General features: G+C 41.8%; 1 protein-coding gene across 4 annotated transcripts in view; it reads left to right on the forward strand.

Moving 5' to 3' along the window:
* The window catches only part of LOC122556264 (nipped-B-like protein), a 536293-nt gene that overhangs the window by 124675 nt on the left and 393033 nt on the right, over positions 1-18585 (forward strand). For 3 of the 4 annotated variants that reach the window (XM_043702895.1, XM_043702901.1, XM_043702914.1), the window contains exons 4-6: positions 12932-13062; positions 14899-15016; positions 18266-18420. In XM_043702895.1, coding sequence (XP_043558830.1) covers positions 12932-13062; positions 14899-15016; positions 18266-18420 — 404 coding nt within the window. Of the gene's footprint in view, positions 1-12931; positions 13063-14898; positions 15017-18265; positions 18421-18585 lie in introns of those variants that run through there. The other variant, XM_043702907.1, reaches the window with a different exon arrangement.

Here is an 18585-nt window from a genome sequence, read left to right on the forward strand (position 1 = left end):
CCGTCTCTCTTGTAGAATTTATGTTTATCACAAAAATTACCCCAGTGATCCAAGAACTTAAATCCTTGCTTCCTGCACCAGTTCCCCAACCACACGTTCAAGTCCATTATCTCCCTGTTTCTGGCCACATCAGCCCGAGGAACTGGAAGCAAACCGGAGATAACCACCTTGGACGTTCTGCTTTTTAGCCTTCTTCCTAGTTCTCCGAAGTCCCACTGTAGTATGTTCCTCCTCTTCTTCCCGACATCATTTGTGCCGACATGTACCACCACCTCTGACTCTTCATCCTCGTCCTTGAGGATTTCCTGCACTCTGTCCGCGATGTCTTTCACCTTGGCACCAGGAAGGCAACACACCATCCTTAAATCCCGTCTGCTGCGACAAAAACCCTGGTCAGTTCCTCTCATGATGGAGTCCCCTATTACCATGGCTCTGTGCGATGTCCGACTCTTCCGCTCTGCCTCTGCGCCAATTTTTGATTGACAGACCTGGCCGCCTTGCGAACTGGCAGCGTCATCAGTCTCTACTGTTTCCAAAAGCTTCAACTTGCTCCTGACAGATACTTCTCCCGGGGTCTCTTGCACCTGTCTCCTCTCTGCTTTCCTCATCGTCTGCTCTCTTCTGGCATGATTGGTGTAATAACCTCACTGAAGGTCTTGTCCAGAAAGATCTCGGATGAGCCTAAGGTCCTCGGGTTCTTTCATCAGCGCTGCAATATGCTCGGTCAATAGCTGAATGTGCACACACTTTCCACACATATATGAGCCAGACACACCAGAGTCATTGATCTCCCACATCAAGCACATAGCGCACTGAACCAGCTGGGCAGTCATGTCTTCACCCTCTTCAACTGTGGCGTAATCACTTCACTCAACCTCCTTGTCAAAGACTCCTGAGCTGAAGCCTCACTCTTCGATCCAAACTTCCTTAGACTCTCTTTTTGTGGCAAGTCTGTGGACTCTTAATTTAGGTTAGAGGAGGAGGGAGGGAGGGAGACGCTACTTTGTAGGACCTGGGGTTTAGAACACACCCACTCTAATAGTAATCACTTACCTTCCCGACCGGCTTTGCGCTCCGCCTGAACTTCCGCCCAGCTCCTGCTGCAAAAAGACCGTTGGCGTCGAGGTAAGTTCTTTATGTCACAGGTAAATAGGATAGTGAAGGCAGCGTTTGGTATGCTTTCCTTTATTGGTCAAGAGTATTGAGAACAGGAGTTGGGAGGTCATGTTGTGGCTCTACAGGACATTGGTTAGACCACTTTTGGAATACTGTGTGCATTTCTGGTCTCCTTCCTACCGGAAAGATGTTGTGAAACTTACCCATAAGAAGTTGCCCCATAGGTCTCTTTTATATCTATCCCCGCTCACCCTAAACCTAAACCTATGTCCTCTAGTTCAGGACTCCTCCACCGCAAGGAAAATATCTTGTCTATTTATCCTATCCATGCCCCTCCATGATTTTACAAACTTCTATAAGGTCACCCCTCAGCTTCCAGCGCTTCAGGGAAAATAGCCCAAGCCTATTCAGCCTCTCCCTATAGCTCAAATTCTCCTACTCTGGCGACATCCTTGTAAATCGTTTCTGAACCTTTTCAAGTTTCTCACCATCTTTCCGATAGGAAGGAGACCAGAATTGCACACAGTATTCCAAAAGTGGCCTAACCAATGTCCTGTAGAGCCACAACATGACCTCCCAACTCCTGTTCTCAATACTCTTGACCAATAAAGGAAAGCATACCAAACGCTGCCTTCACTATCCTATCTACCTGCGACTCCACTTTCAAGGAGCTATGAACCTGCACTCCAAAGTCCCTTTGTTCAGCAACACTCCCTAGGACCTTACCATTAAGTGTATACGTCCTGCTAAGATTTGCTTTCCCAAAATGCAGCACCTCGCATTTATCTAAATTAAACTCCATCTGCTGCTCCTCAGCCCATTGGCCCATCTGATCAAGATCCTTTGTAATCTGAGGTAACCTTCTTTGCTGCCAACTACACCTCCCAGTTTGCTTCTGTTTTGTTTGCTCAACAAAGGCTAATAGTCCTGACAACATCCTGGCTGTAGTCTGAAGACTTGTGCTCCAGAACTAGCAGAGCTGTTTCACTATAGCTTCAGCATTGGACTACACACAACAATGAAGCAACTTGCCCAGTTATTTGCTGTTGACAAAAAAAGTTAGACAAATTCAACCCAGCCAATTATTGACTATACGTTTACTCTTGACCACCAGCAAAGTGACAAAAGTTGTTGGTAGTACTGGCAAATTCCACTTGCTCATCCAGAAGCCGCTCAATGACACTCATGTTTAGATTCCATAGGGTCACTTGGCTCCAAATCTCATTTCAGTCTTTAACCAAACGTGGGCAAAAAGAGCTAAAGTCAGGGGGTTCATATAATAGAGAGCAAATTGATGTGGTAATTTGTCAGTTGTATTTTTGTCCTGTTTTTATGGACAATAACTTTTAATTTTGCTCTGAATATCAATGTTGCAGCTGTACTGGAAGAGCTTGGTGAGGTGCATGGTTGTTTACAGAGCACATCTTCAATGCTGTAGGAACATAACATAAGCAGGCCATTCAACCCTTGATCATACTCCACTATTCATTTTTTTAATTCATATTCAGTCCCTGACCTGGGGATACACCCTTACCACATCTTCATCCTTTTAAGAGTATTGTAAATTTCAGTGGAATCACTATGATCTTATTACTAAACTAGAGAAATATAGAATCGTTATGGTTCAAAGGTCATTTGGCCCATTGCTGGGCACAATGGGCAATTTAGCACGGCAAATCCACCTTATTGCAACATCTTTGAAAAATAGGAGGAAGCTGTAGCACTGGGAGAAAACTCTCTCAGACACTGGGAAAATGTGCGAACTCTACCCAGTTGCCCGAAGGTGGAATCGAATCCAGGTTCCTGGCACTAGGAGCAGGTGGAGCAATTCAGCCCCTTTTGAGCCTGTCTGACTATCACCGTGACTCAACTCAACTCTGCCTCAACTCTTCTACCTGCCCACTCTCCATAGCCCTTCAATTCAGTGCTAATTAAAATTCTGGGAAAACACAGCAAGTCTCGCAGCATCTGTGGAGAGAAAGCAGAGTTAATGTTTCAGGTCCAGTAACACTTCAGAGAGCTCAGAAGGGTAATTACCTTTGTTTAACTCCAGGATGCCAGTGTAGGACTCCAGCATGCTGTGATCACTCTTCCGGAGAGGATCTTTCACTATGAGATCATTAATTAATCCCACCTCATTATGCAACACCCAATCCAGAATAGTTTGTCCATTTGATTCCACAACATATTACTCCATTCCTGAAGAAGGGCTTATGCCCGAAACGTCGATTCTCCTGTTCCCTGGATGCTGCCTGACCTGCTGCGCTGTTCCAGCAACACATTTTCAGCAACCATATTACTCCAGTAAACAATCTATAACACATGAAATGAACTCTCCCTCAAGGCTGCTGTTGCTAGTGAGATTAATCCAGTCTGTATGCATGTTAAAATTATCCAGGATCACTTCTGTACCTTTCATAAAAGCCCTCTATATTCCCTGGTTTATACTGTGCCCCACTGTAGAACTTCTTTCCCTTGCTATTTCCTTTATTTCTATGCAAACTGATTCTACACCTTGATCTCCAGTGGAGGATTTGAGCTATAGGGAGAGGTTGAATAGGTCGGGGCTGTTTTCCCTGGAGTGTCGGAGGCTGAGGGGTGACATTGTAGAGGTTTATAAAATCGAGGTTTATAAAATAGACATTTTCCCTGGGGTGGGGGAAGTGTAGAACCAGAGGGCATAGGTTTAGGGTGAGAGAGGAAAGATATAAAAGAGACCTAAGGGGCAACTTTTCCCTGGGGTGGGGGAAGTATAGAACCAGAGGGCATAGGTTTAGGGTGAGAGAGGAAAGATATAAAAGAGACCTAAGGGGCAACTTTTTCACGCAGAGGATGGTACGTGTATGGAATGAGCTGCCAGAGGAAGTGGCGGAGGCTAGTGCAATTGCAACATTTTTAAAGGCATTTGGATTGGTATATGAAGAGGAAGGGTTTGGAGGGATATGGACCAGGTGCAGGCAGGTGGGACTAGATTGAGTTGGGAATATCCCATCAGCATGGATGGGTTGGACTGAAGGGTCTGTTTCCGTGCTGTACATTTTTATGACTCTACAAGCACTCCTCTCTATCAAACAAAGTTATCCTCCTCCCTTTTTTCTTCCTGCCTATCCTTCTGTAACAGTACATCCTTGGATATTTGATCCCCAAACCTGTTATCCCTGCCATCAGTCTCAATAATCAACACCAAATCACAGCCATTTACCTTTATTTGTGCTGTTAACTCAATTCTATTCCAAATGCTTTGTGCATTCAGACACACAGGTTTTAAATTTGTTCTGTTAGCATACAAGACTCAGGTAATTTGATATCTTGGTGTGGGATGATGTTCACGCCTTCTATCTCTTGCTTTTGTTTTCTGAAAGCACTCAGACTTGTGACTAATATTCCTGTTCCTTCAACTTTGATTTTCTAATTTAATGCAACTACCCCGCCTCACTGTCTTCACCTCCATCAACCTACTTCTATTCTGTTTAGAGCTCCATCTGCAGCCTTAGTTATGTGATTCATTTGTTCAGGTGGAGCCTGTCACATTGGAAGATCTCCCACCTTTCCCAGCATTGGTGCCAATGTCCTATGAATTCAAATCCATTTCTCGCAGACTCGAGGTACTAGGAACAAGAGGCCAACAAGGAAAAGGGTAGGTTGCTTGAGGGCAGACAAGGAAATTTGTGTGGAGTCAGAGGAAGTGGGTGACACCCTTAGTGAATACTTCAATTTGGTATTGAACAAAGAAGCGAATCATAGAATTATAGAATCCCTTCAGTGTGGAAACGGGACCTTCAGCCCGACAAGTCCACATCAACCTTCCGAAGAGTAACCCACCCATTCCCTTAGCCTATTATCCTTTATTTACCCCAGACCAATGCACCTAACCTACACATGCTTGAACACTGTGGACAATTTAGTATGGCCAATTCACCTAACATGCGCATCTTTGGAATGTGGGAGGAAGCCCATGCATACAGAGGGGGAGAATGTACAACACCATACATACAGTCGCGTGAGGCTGGAATCAAACCTGGGTCCCTGGCACTGAGGCTGCAGTGTTAACCCCTGAGCCAATGTGCTGCCCTAGAAGTTCATGGATAAGATGAGTGATATATTGATATTAAGGAAGAAGTGATGTTAGGGTATTGAGAAACATTAATGTCGATAAGTCCCTGGGGCATGATGGGATCTATCCCAGGATCCTAAGGGAGGCAAAGGAGGCAGTTCCTGGGCTCTTAGAGGTCTTTGTATCTTCTTTAACCACAGGCAACGAGTATTTTGCATTAATGTTTACTGTGGAGAAGGATATGGAATAATGAGAACTTGGGGAAGTAAATAGTGATGTCTTTAAAAGTGTCCATATGACAGAAGAGATGCTGGAGATCTTATAACACATAAAGGTGGATAAATACCTAGGACATGATCAGGTGTACCCTAGACGTTTGTGGGAAGCTAGGGAAGTGATTGCCGGGCCCCTTGTTGAGCTATTTGTATCATCAAAGCCATGGAGGAGATGCTGGAAGACTGGACAGTGGCTCACGTACTATTACTTAAAAAGGGTGTAAGGAGAAGCCAGGAAGCTGTAGATCGGTGAGCCTGATGTCAGTGGTGGGTCAGTTGTTGGAAGGGATTCTGAAGGACAGGATTTACATGTATTTGGAAAGGCAAAGACTAATTAAGGATAGTCAGCATAGCTTTGTGCGTGGGAAATTATTTCACTAGCTTGATTGAGCTTTTTGAAGAAGTGGCAAAGAAGATTGAAGGCAGAACGGTAGGTGTTGTTTATCTGGACTTTAGCAAAGTGTTAGATATTTCATGGTAGACTGTTTACTAAGGTTAGATCACATGGAATACAGGGAGAACTGGCCATTTGGATACAAAATTGGCTCAAAGGTAGGAGACAGTGATGGAGGGTTGCTTTTCCGAGGCCTGTGATCAGCGGTGAAATGCAATGATTGGTGCTGGGTTCACTGCTTGTCATCTACGTAAATGATTTGGATGTGGATATAGGAGTTATGTTTAGTAAGTTTGCAGATGACACCAAAATAGGTGGGTGGAGTGGACAAAGAAGTAGTTTATGTCAGATTACAAGGGGATGTTGATCAGATGAGCAAATGGGCTGAGGAAAGGCAGATGCAGTTTAATTTGGATAAATGTGAGGTGTTGCATTTTGGAAAGGCAAAGTGGGGCAGGACTTAAACACTTAATGGTAATGTCCTGGGAAGTGTTGCTGAACTAAGAGACCTTGGAGTGCAAGTTCATAGCTCCATGAAAGTGGAGTCACAGGTAGATAAGATATTGAAGATGGCATTTGGTATGCTTTCCTTTATTGGTCAGTGCATTGAGTATTGGAGTTAGGAGGTCATGTTGCAGCTGTTCAGGACATTGGTTCGGCCACTTTTGGCATACTGCGTTCAGTTATGGTGTCTCTGCTATAGGAAAGATATTGTGAAACTTGAAAGGGTTCAGAAAAGATTTACAAAGATGTTGTCAGGGTTGGAGGGGTTAAGCTATTCGGAAAGGCTGAATAAGCTGGGGCTATTTTCCACGGAACATTTGAGGATTAGGGAAGACTTAATAGACGTTTGAGGTGCATGGACAGGGTGAATAGTCTCTTTACCCCAGCGTAGGGCAGTCCAAAATTAGAGGGCATAGGTTTAAAGTGAGTGTGGAAAAACTTCAAACCAACCTAGCAGGTAACTTTTTCACGCAGAGTGTGATGCGTACATGGAATGAGATGCCAGAGGTGGTGGTGGAGGCTGGTACAATTACAGCATTTAAAAGGCATCTGGGTGGGTACATGAATAAGTAGGGTTTTGAGGGATATAGACTAAATGCTGGCAAATAGAACTAAGTGAAGTGAGAGAGAAGGGCACACAGACACTGAATTTATAGGCAGAGATCAAAAGATCACACAACTGGTGAGTGGACTGAAAAAGGATAGATCAGGGGACTTTGTAAATGAAATGAAGTTAAATATAATGGATGTCCAAAGGGACTTGTAGGTTCAGGTGCATCGACCTTTAAAATGACACAAACTGGAAATCTTCAAGGTAGCTCATAAAATGCTGACCATTCGATCTTGAAGACTAGTGTATAAGGATACAGACGTTATTTGACAGTCTTCTGTTACCAGTTGTATGATCTTTTGATCTCTTTGCCTATAAAGTCTGTGTCTGTGTGCTCTTCTCTCTCACTTCACCTGATGAAGGAGCTATGCCCGAAAAACTTGTACTTTAAATAAACCTGTTGAACTATATCTTGGTGTTGTGTGACTTCTACTTTGTCCACCCTAGTCCCATGCTGGCACCTCCACATCATACTTCTAAAATGCATCACTTCTCATTTATCAATGTTTTGTGTGGCACATTGCGAATGCCTTTTGAAACCCAAATATATTGCATCTTCTGGTTCCCGTTTATCTCTGCTGCTTGTTACTTCCCCTGGTTTATAAGGCATGATTTTTCTCTTTCTCTGGGCTCCATCTCCACTTATTGTTTCCCCCATTCTAGCATCAGCATATATACCAAATTTGTCATCACTGCAGTCCGTTCTGAAGAAGGGTCATTGGACCTGAAACATTAACACTGTTTTCTGTGCGCAGATACTGCCAGATCTGAGTTTTTCCAGCAATTTTTGTTTTTGTTGTTTCTAATTTTCCCCTTCATGAAGCCATTCAGACTGCTTGATCTTGTGTTTGTAAATGTTCTGCTTGGGTTTCAGGGGGGCAGTATATTAGCATGGATAAAGAATCTGCTAACAAATAGCATAGGAGTAAGGGGACCATTTTCAGGATGGCAACCTGTAATTCGTGTGCTATAGGGATTAGTGCTGAGGCCACATTTATTTACAATATATATAAATGACTTGGATGAGAAAAGTAAATTTAATATAGCTGAATTTTCAAATAACGTAGAGATAGGAGGGCAAGTGGTAAGGCGACACAAGGAGTCGAATATAATAGTATATCCTTTGTCATGCGTACCTAGGTATAGATGGAGGGAGTACATTGAAAAGGAGAAAGTGAGGACTGCAGATGCTGGAGATCAGAGCTTAAAAATGTGTTGCTGGAAAAGCGCAGCAGCTCAGGCAGCATCAAAGGAGCAGGAGAATCGACGTTTCTGGCATAAGAAGGGCTTATGCCCGAAACGTCGATTCTCCTGTTCCTTTGCTGCCTGACCTGCTGCGCTTTTCCAGCAACACATTTTTAAGTACACTGAAAAGATTTAGAAAATGGCCTCTTACGGCGCCGCCATGTTAGGTACAAGTACTTAAGTAAAAATCCTAGAAACAAAAAGAATTCTAAAAAGTAGTTGCATTACTTACAGAAGTAACACAGTTAAAAGGGCAGTACGGTGGCTTAGTGATTAGCACTGCTGCCTCACAGCATGAGGGACCTGGGTTCGATTCCAACCTCTGGTGACTGTCTCTGTGGAGTTTGCACATTAGAACATAGAACAATACAGCACAGAACAGGCCTAAAGTGAGGAAACCATAACTGCACACAGTACTCCAAATGTGGCCTATCCAAGGTCATGTACAGCTGCAACATCATTTCATGACTCTTGAATTCAATCTCTCTGCTAATGAACACTAATACACCATAGGCCTTCTTACAAGCTCTATCCACCTGAGTGGCAACTTTCAAAGATCTATGAACATAGACCCCAAGATCCCTCTGCTCCTCCACCTTACTAAGAACCCTACCGTTAACCCTGTATTCTGCGTTCTTTTGGGGTTATCAAAATGGATAACCTCACACTTGGCAGGGTTGAACTCCATCTGCCACTCCTCAACCCAGCTCTGCATCATATCTAAGTTCCTTTGCAGCTGACAACAGCCCTCCTCACTATCCACAACTCCACCAATCTTCGTGTCATCTGCAAATTTACTGACCCACCTTTGGACTCCCTCTTCCAAGTCATTAATAAAAATTACAAACAGCAGAGGACCCAGAACTGATCCCTGCGGAACTCCACTTGTAACTGGGCTCCAGGCTGAATATTTACCATCTACCACCACTCTGATTTCGACCGGTTAGCCAGTTCTCTATCCAACTGGCAAAATTTCCCTCTGTCCCATGCCTCCTGATTTTCTGCATGAGCCTACCATGGGGAACCTTATCAAATGTCTTACTAAAATCCATGTACACTACATACACTGCTCTACCCTCATCCACATGCTTGGTCACCTCCTCAAAGAATTCAATAAGACTTGTAAGGCAAGACCTACCCCTCACAAATCCGTGCTGACTGTCCCTAATCAAGCAGTGTCTTTCCAGATACTCATAAATCCTATCCCTCAGTCCCCTTTCCATTACTTTGCCTACCACAGAAGTAAGACTAACTGGCCTGTAATTCCCGGGGTTATCCCTATTCCCTTTTTTGAACAGGGGCACAACATTCGTCACTCTCCAGTCCCCTGGTACCACCCCCCTTGACAGTGAAGATGAAAAGATCATTGCCAACGGCTCTGCAATTTCCTCTCTTGCTTCTCATATAATCCTAGGATATATCCCGTCAGGCCCGGGGGACTTGTCTATCCTCAAGTTGTTCAAAATGTCCAACACATCTTCCTTCCTAACAAGTATCCCTTCTAGCTTACCAGTCCGTTTCACACTCTCCTCTTCAACAATACAGTCCCTCTCATTTGTAAATACTGTCGAAAAGTACTCATTCAAGACCTCTCCTATCTCTTCCGACTTAATACACAGTCTCCAACTATTGTCCTTGCTCGGACCTGTGTCAGTGTGGGTTTTCTCTGGGTGCTCCAGTTTCCTCCCACAATCCAAAGATGTACAGGTTAGGTGAGTTCGCCATGCTAAATTGTCGAAAATGTTCAGGGATGTGTAGGTGCATTAGAGTAGTGAAATGGGTGGGTTACTCTTCCTAGGGTTGGTGTGGACTTGTTGGGCTGAAGGACCTGCTTTCACACTGATTAGGAATTCTAATTCTAAAAAAGGGTAATCATTACGGTCATATAAACAAATTGCATATAAACATTACATTGCAATAGTTGAACGCAGGGGTTTCATACATGGTCTGACCGGCCATGCCAAACCCCAGTCCAACAACCATCCCCGCTCTGCTCCAAGCCTCCAGTTGGCTCTCAGCTGCTTGAAAGTAAGTTTTCTCTGAGATCTGATTTCCCCATGCTGGCCTCCCGCTCTGGACCTGTTTACCCACACCAGCTTCCTCTCCTGACTTGGAAGAGGGAGTTGAAGGATGGGTCATTAAATTTGCAGACGATACAAAGATTGGAGGAGTTGTGGATAATGAGGTGGGCTGTTGTCGGCTGCAAAGGAACTTGGATATGATGCAGAGCTGGGCTGAGGAGTGGCAGATGGAGTTCAACCCTGTCAAGTGTGAGGTTGTCCATTTTGGAAGGACAAATAAGAATGCGGAATACAGGGTTAACGGTAGGGTTCTTAGTAAGGTGGAGGAGCAGGGGGGATCTTAGGGTCTATGTTCATAGCTCCTTGAAAGTTGCCACTCAGGTGGATAGAGCTTGTAAGAAGGCCTATGGTGTATTAGCGTTCATTAGCAGAGAGATTGAATTCAAGAGTCGTGAAATGATGTTGCAGCTGTAAATGACCTTGGTTAGGCCACATTTGGAGTACTGTGTGCAGTTCTGGTTTCCTCACTTTAGGAAAGACGTGGAAGCTTTGGAGAGGGTGCAGAGGAGATTTACCAGGATGTTGCCTGGAATGGAGAATAGGTCTCGTATGAGGATAGGCTGAGAGTGCTAGGCCTTTTCTCATTGGAACGGCGAAGGATGAGGGGTGACTTGATAGAGGTTTATAAGATGATCAGGGCAATAGATAGAGTAGACAGTCAGAGACTTTTTCCCTGGGTACAACAGTGTTATAAGAGGACACAAATTTAAGGTGAAGGGTAGAAGGTATAGGGGGGGGGATGTCAGGTGTAGGTTCTTTACCCAGAGAGTGGTGCGGGCATGGAATGCGCTGCCTGTGGGAGTGGCAGAGTCAGAATCATTGGTGACCTTTAAGCGGCAATTGGAGCGATACATGGATGGGTGCTTAAGCTCGGACAAATGTTCGGCACAACATCATGGGCCAAAGGCCTGTTCTGTGCTGTATTGTTCTATGTTCCTCAACTGTTTCTCCTCGAATATAGATAGATTGTGAGTAGGCAAAAGCTTGCAGTTGAAATGCAGGGGATCCCTGACTTTTGAATGTTCACGCTTATGAATGGGATCGCTTACAGGGAGTAAAGATTTAATATATAAACGTTCCTTGTGTTTACAAGCAGCTATTTTGTATTGGCCTGCATAGTGTTCTGACTTAGAAATTGATTTGTGAATGGACTTAAGAGCAGAATATGCTTGCAACCTGGAGACTGTCTGTATATTGTTGGAAAATAAGGTTATGCATTTAGGCAGGAAGAATGGAAAAAACAGAATATTGTTTAGCTTTCTGCAGTATTTTTTTGAGAGATTTAAGATTCCTAAATCTCAAAAAGCTACCCCTCAGGTTCATTATCCAACTAAGGCAAATGGACTATTGGATTTTATTTCAAAGGAAATGGGCCACAAATATAGGGAGCCTTGTCAAAACAAGACACAAGTCAGACCTCAGATGGAATACCGTGAACAGTTTTGGTTCTCTCACCTGGAATATTGTAATTGGAGGCAATTCAGAAAATATTCCCTAAGCTGATTGTAAGTATGAAGGGATTTTCTTATGAGGAGTACTTGAGAATGTTGGGTTTGTATTCATTGAAGTTTAGAAGAAGAGATGTTATTGAACCGTTGAAGATTCTTGGTGGGCTTGCCAGAGTAGATATGGTGAGGTTGTTTTCCCTTGAGAGCGAGTCTAGGACTAGTGGCATAATGTACGTAAGGAGTCTCCTATTTAAGAGTTGAGGTTTTTTTTGTGTGATGAATCTGTGGAATTCTTTACTGTAGAGAACTGCCAGGGCTGCGTCATTAAATATATTCAAGGCTGAGATCATATTCGAATCATTTTGGCACTTATGGGTTCTGGGAAAAAGGTATTTTCCAGCCACATTAAGGAGATTTAAACAATCCTTGGGTAAGCACATGGATGATTTTGGGATAGTGTAGGGGGATGAGCTGAGAATAGTTCACAAATCGGCGCAACATCGAGGGCCGAAGGGCCTGTTCTTCGCTGTATTGTTCTATGTTCTAACTGTTTGCGGGCCAAACAACCTTGCTAATGAGAAAAAAAATTCACAAAAACCTTTGGATTTTGGAGTTTTTTGGATTTTGGAACTTTAGATAAAGGATTGTTTATCCACATTGGGAATGGCGCATTTTAGTTTCATGGTTTGCTTAACCATTAAATCAACATGAAATGTCTTGAATGATTTGCTGCATTTGAGGGTAGGTAGGATGATATACGTTCTGGCTTTGCCAACAAAATGCACACTTCTCACGAATGGAAGAGGAGCTACTGAATGTGGTTAGCAGTAGTTGAATCGTACATATCCGGTTCATTCATTTGTATGATATGAGAATTGCTGGCTGGCCAGTATTTACTGCCCATCCCTAGTTGCCCTTGAGAAGGTGGTGGTGAGCTGCCTTCTTGAACTGCTGCAGTCCACCTTAATTTACCATGGTGTCCTGTTAATAAATTCAATTTATATAACCACTATGTCACCATCTAAAGCTATAGATAATGAGGTGTGCAACTTGTTAAAAATTTCTTTCCCTGGTGCCTGTAAAGAATGAAAGCTTATTTGGATTGGGTAATGATAACCCATTATCATTTCTTCGAAAAGTTATATTAATCTCAATAACAGTAGTATTGAAGTAAAATTGAAGATAATTATTTTGCTTTTTATAGAGAACTGAAGGATAATCTTGGTAGTGATGACCCAGAGGGTGATATTCCAGTCCTCCTGCAAGCTGTCTTGGCTAGAAACCCCAATGTCTTCAGGGAGAAAAGCATGCAGAATCGATATGGGGTTCAGAGTGGTGAGTAATAAACACAGTAAACTGTGGATCACCAATTTATTCACAAAAACTGGCAAATCATTTTTTAGGATTTTTAAAATTATGAATTTAAGATTTTCATTTGTAATTAAGCCCTTAGTTTATACTGTCTGAATAATCTTTATGTAACATTCTGGAGGTCCTGCTTGTGCTTCAGGATCCAATCAATTGTTTTGTTTACCTTGAATTTGTGAATTTGGCATTTCTGATCAAAAGCCTTGAAATTATTAATTTCATCACAGAAACTGGGGTAAATTAAGTTTGAATTTCTCTTTCACCAATACTGACTGACATTAGAAGCTGGAGGACTAACTGTGAACTAACTGTTGATCCTCCTGCAGTTTATTGCTCTTGCTAGAAATCTGTGAATAAAAATGAGTGACTGAGCTGACACTTTTCCAACCCTGTGTTAGAAAGTGCCTATATTTGATAGACTATGCTTTCTGGAGTTGGGAAATTGCTTTGAATACAAAACCATATTTTGAAATTGTATAACATATTTGATAAACACACAGTTTACAAAGTATTACTAAAATTAATAAAATTATGGTGGAGCACCAAATCAAGTCAACTCTTTCCTTTTAGGAAAAGAATGATTTTCTAAGGAATGAGACTACATGCAAAAACTGATAGGTTCATGATTTGAAGACATCACAACAATTTAATTTAAACTTTTAAATCATGATTAGCTAAGTTTTTTGCTGCTCCCTCAGGTTGTCATCACTGAATTTATAGCAAATAGGAATCTTTGCTGTGGTTGCTAATACGCTGTAACCTCTCCAGGAAAGAGTGCTTGGTAAAGAAGCGCTTACGGACTTTCAAAAAATAAATTAGACTATTGAACCACGTTGTTTGAACTGAATGTAATTATGTACCGGAGACACAAAATGGAGGCACCTTGAGTTCTTAAGTAATATTTTCTGTGCAGATAAGAGTTGGAGCCAAATCGAGCTGAAAGGATAAAAAATGAGCAAGAGGCTTATAGTGAAGGAAATAGCTAGACAATATCAAAGATTGGCTTAACTTGAATTGCAACAAGCTCATACACTATTGCTGTGATTGGAAAGTTTGGAAGACAGTCATTGCCTATGTCACCTGACTAGACACTTGCATGATAACAGTGGGACATAAGCAAACCGGACTCTTGTTAACACACAAGCATGTGTATTTTCAAATTTTTTTGTTAAAATATAGACTATTGAATCAAATGCGTAGGGATCTGCATTTAAATTGAACAACATCAACCGTTGACAAATACAGTTCTTTAAAACTTTAATGTTTGTAAACGCCGGTGCGCACACTGTAGTTAACCTGTTGCCACATACAAATGCACAGGTAGACTGTAATCACCTCCCCTCCCTCACTCTTGATCTAAGTGGTCAGTTCTTGCGATAGGAACCTGTACAACAGGAGGAAAAGCACAACCAAGTTTAAAGCCTCCATTCATCTTCCCAGCTCAATCACACTAGCAGTTTTTACCCCCACTCAGTGATTGAGTTACTTGCTGGTGATTTTATGGAGTGCATGAGCCTGAGAGTTGTAGAGCTGGTGAGGAAATTCTGCTGTTTCTTGATTCCACAGTTCTAGACTGGTGAGGTTACAGTGTGTCTATCCCTCAACAGCATCACTAAAAATAAAATTATCTTCTGCTATTTGTGGGCTTTGCTGTGCAAATTGGCTGGCTCATTTTCCTACAAAAATAAGTAATTGCACTTGTAAAAGTACATTCTTTGGACCATCCTAAGGATATGAATAGTGCTTTATAAATGCAAGTTTGTTTTTGAATTGGCTTCAATGTATGAACATGTCCTGTTTCAGGTATTATGCAACAACAGATCATCCAACACCAACAATACAAACTACCCCAGAATTCCATACATGGGAGCCCTGCATCCTCCACTTTTCAACAGTCCACAATCTCGCACAGTCCTTCCAGGTAATATGCAACATATTATCACATTGGTAGAATCTCCAGAACATAGTTTGATAGTGACTTGTTACTAAATATCTATTGTTCAATGTAGTTTGCAATTCTCATTTTCAACAGTTAATAGATGAAAAATAAAGTGGTGTGGGCTCTCTAGGATGGTCATGTTTAGCAGATAACAAAGGTGCTAATCCCAAAAACTCATTGCCTGATCTAATATCATATATTGCATATGTTTGTTCTGAATAGTATTGCAAGTTCTGTCACATCTCTGCTATCCTTCTATTTTTAATTGTAGCTTATTTTTTACTTCATTTGCTCAGCTTCTGTATGTGTAGTTAAGTAACACCTTGATTTTAAACTTCACATCCTTGTTTTTATGCCTTCATGTCTCACTACTCTGCATCTCTAAATCCCTCCATACCTCACCACTCTACCTGTGTTTCTGTAACTCTGGCCTCTTAAGCACACACAATTGTTCCATTTTGTTGACTGAGTCTTCAGTCACCTAGACCCTAACTCTTGAATTTTCTCCTTGAGGTTCTCTGCCTGTTTACTTCACTTTCTTCCTTTAAGGTGCCCCTTAACCTGGCTCTTTGACCAATTGTTTAGTTCTTGCCCTATATCTCCAATGTGGCTTGGTGTTATAATTTATTTTATAATGCCTCTGTAAAACGTATTGAGGTATTTTATTGCATTAAAGGCACTATATAAATGCTAACTTAGTGATATTCCATGTGCGCAGGGTATTTAGAAAAAAACGTTTAAAAACCTGACTTGTGGCCACAAACTTGCACCACACTACATACCTGATTTCATTTCTTGTCAGTAGTCTTGCTGTATTTACCTGTTCACAGTTCCATGATGGTTCCGCTGACAAGTGAAACATTCAGTCATTGCAAATGTTTTTATTATCCAATTCTATTTCATTCAGTTCTTTGCTGGTTAGCAGTTGAGTCCTGATCAGTAAATTCCTTAAGATTTGTTGCAAGTCAAAGTTCATAACCAAAACATCTATCCCAAATTTTAAGGTTTCACCATTTGCACATTTGCACTAACGAAGCCTCACGTATGCAAATGATTCTTGTGCTATCGGTTATGGCAGATGGTAAAATTTAAATTCAATAAGATATGGAATTCAATTCTAGTCTAATGGTTACCACGTAACCGCTGTTTATTATTAAAACATCCACAGGGTTCACTAATGTCCTTTTTAGGGAAGGAAGTCTGCCATCCTTACCTGGTCTGGCCTACATGTAACTCCAGACCCACAGCAATGTGTGTGATTCTTAACTAAAATAGCCAATCAGTTCTAGGGCAATTAGGAATCTTGAACAAATATTGGCCTAACCAGCAATACCCGTATCTCATGCACGTATGTAAAAATAATTGTTCAGGACTGGGGTGGAGAGGGGAGAAGCAAGTTAGTTTGAATGTTGTTTTAAAATCTAAATAACATTCATTTTGTGGCAAGAATAGCTAGAGTGAGACCAAATGGAAATGATCCCTTTTTATTTGAAGACAAAGTCCAGGAATTCATTGCTCTGTAAGATTAAAAAAGATAATTATCATAGAAACTGGTGAATCCAGTATCTCTCCTTTTGATGGTGACTATTTTGAAACAAGCGTCACATGTAGCTTACCAGGTTAAAGAGAGAAGTTGCTGGTATCATTCACCAGTGAAGTATTTCTTGGTGGGGGCTGGTGGTGGAAGCGAGAGAAAGAGAGAGAGAATGAAAGTAATTCAGCTCATTTTTTATCAGTTTGGATTTTGGTGGTGTTGGCTAGGCCAGCATTATTACCCATGCTTAATTGCCCTGGAGAAGATGATGGTGGGTCTATTTATCATGGGCATAACTAGAGACAAGATGAAACTGGATCCAGTCAGTTCTGCTACAACGCGTGTTTCTTCCAATGTGATTTACCTTTAACGCGATTGAAGAACTTAGACTGTTATTTGCAGAACGCAAACTTCCCTTACATGTAATGGCTATAATGCGATTCTGGCCCCATTACTTTAAATGGCGCAACTATTGCATGATTTTCTTAAAATGCAAAATCGCACGAGAACTGAGCTATCGTGTTATATCAGAATTGACTGTACTGCTGTTTCTATGTTCTGATAGTCAGTTGTGAGCTGAGCATGAGGAGAGGAATGATGTTACAAGATGCGGCATTAAAGTACAAGTCTGATATCCTATATCTGGAAACCTTGGGGCGCAACTGTTTTTCAGTAATTGGATAATTTTGGTCTTTGGTACAGCTTATTTGCCCTAAAAATTACTCTTTCAAATGACTTTTATCACCTTCCACTAAGATGGTCAGTTAGCTCAGTTGACTGGATGGCCAGTTTGTGATGCAAAGTGACTCCAGCAGTGTGGTTTCAGTTCCCACACTGGCTGAGGTTACCATAAAAGGATCCTTCTCAAGTTCTCCCTCACTTAAGGCGTGGTGATCCTCGGAATAAAGCACCACCAAGTAATGTCTCTAATGAGAGAATGGTCTTATAGTCTGGTGACTTTATCTCTATCACCTTCTACTGCTGAAGAAATTTACTCCTACAGATATGTAACCATGTAGTGTTTTACCTCCAAGTTTCTTCCTCTTAAAAATAGCTCGGAACATTGGGATTTTCATTCTTTTGGGTCCTTTTGGTTCTGTTCAGGTCTGCCTGTCTGAGGCTGCTTTCAGAAAAAAGCAGTTTCATTTAGATCTTTTTGGTTTTCAGATGTATGGATAAGGATACCCATCTTGTGGTATATAACATGTTGGAGGATTTAGTACATCAAATTAGTTCATTGCTTAAACAATGAACTGGTCACAGTAGTTCTCCATTAGGAAGGAAGACCTACCTACCATTGTGGATGTAAGTTTGCTGGCTGAGCTGGAAGGTTCGTTTTCAGATGTTTCGTCACTATACAAGATAACATCATCAGTGAGCCTCCGGTGAAGTGCTGGTGTTATGTCCCATTTTCTATTTGTGTTTAGGTTTCTGTAAACGTCCGAAAATGAACAGTCCAGCTCTGAGCAAACTTACATCCAGAACATCAAGCTGAGCTACAAATCTTCTCAAAAGCCGCTACTTATCATTGGTTTCCACATGCCTACATAATAAACTCAGATGCATGCTGCATAGAATTGTACATGTTTTATTTTCCAGCTCTTGACCGATTACCTTGGAGGCTGTGACAATGCAGATGCAGATAAACTGATCAAATGTGGAAATTTGGGTAAATGTTGTTTCCTTTTTGTTTACAGTCGATTTGTACCACCTCAGTCAAGTTCAGCCAACAGATATATGACTCAGCAGAACAGTCCTGTGCCCAGTCCATATGCTCCCCAGAGTCCTCCAGGTTACATGCAATATCCACAACACCCTCCAAGCTATACACAACATCAACAGATACAACAAGGTAAGAGCTGAGAAAATTTTGGAAATGAATGACCTGCAAGCACAAGCAAGTGTTGAAGATGTTTATTAGAATCTATTTTCATACTCCATAGATTCTTCATTAGAGTCTCCCAGCGCAATTCCCTCCTGACTGTATCCCATGTGCTGTTTGCTTTTAAATTGGGTA

The sequence above is a fragment of the Chiloscyllium plagiosum genome, chromosome 2 (assembly GCF_004010195.1).
Source record: "Chiloscyllium plagiosum isolate BGI_BamShark_2017 chromosome 2, ASM401019v2, whole genome shotgun sequence".
In the NCBI taxonomy this organism is placed as follows: domain Eukaryota; kingdom Metazoa; phylum Chordata; class Chondrichthyes; order Orectolobiformes; family Hemiscylliidae; genus Chiloscyllium; species Chiloscyllium plagiosum.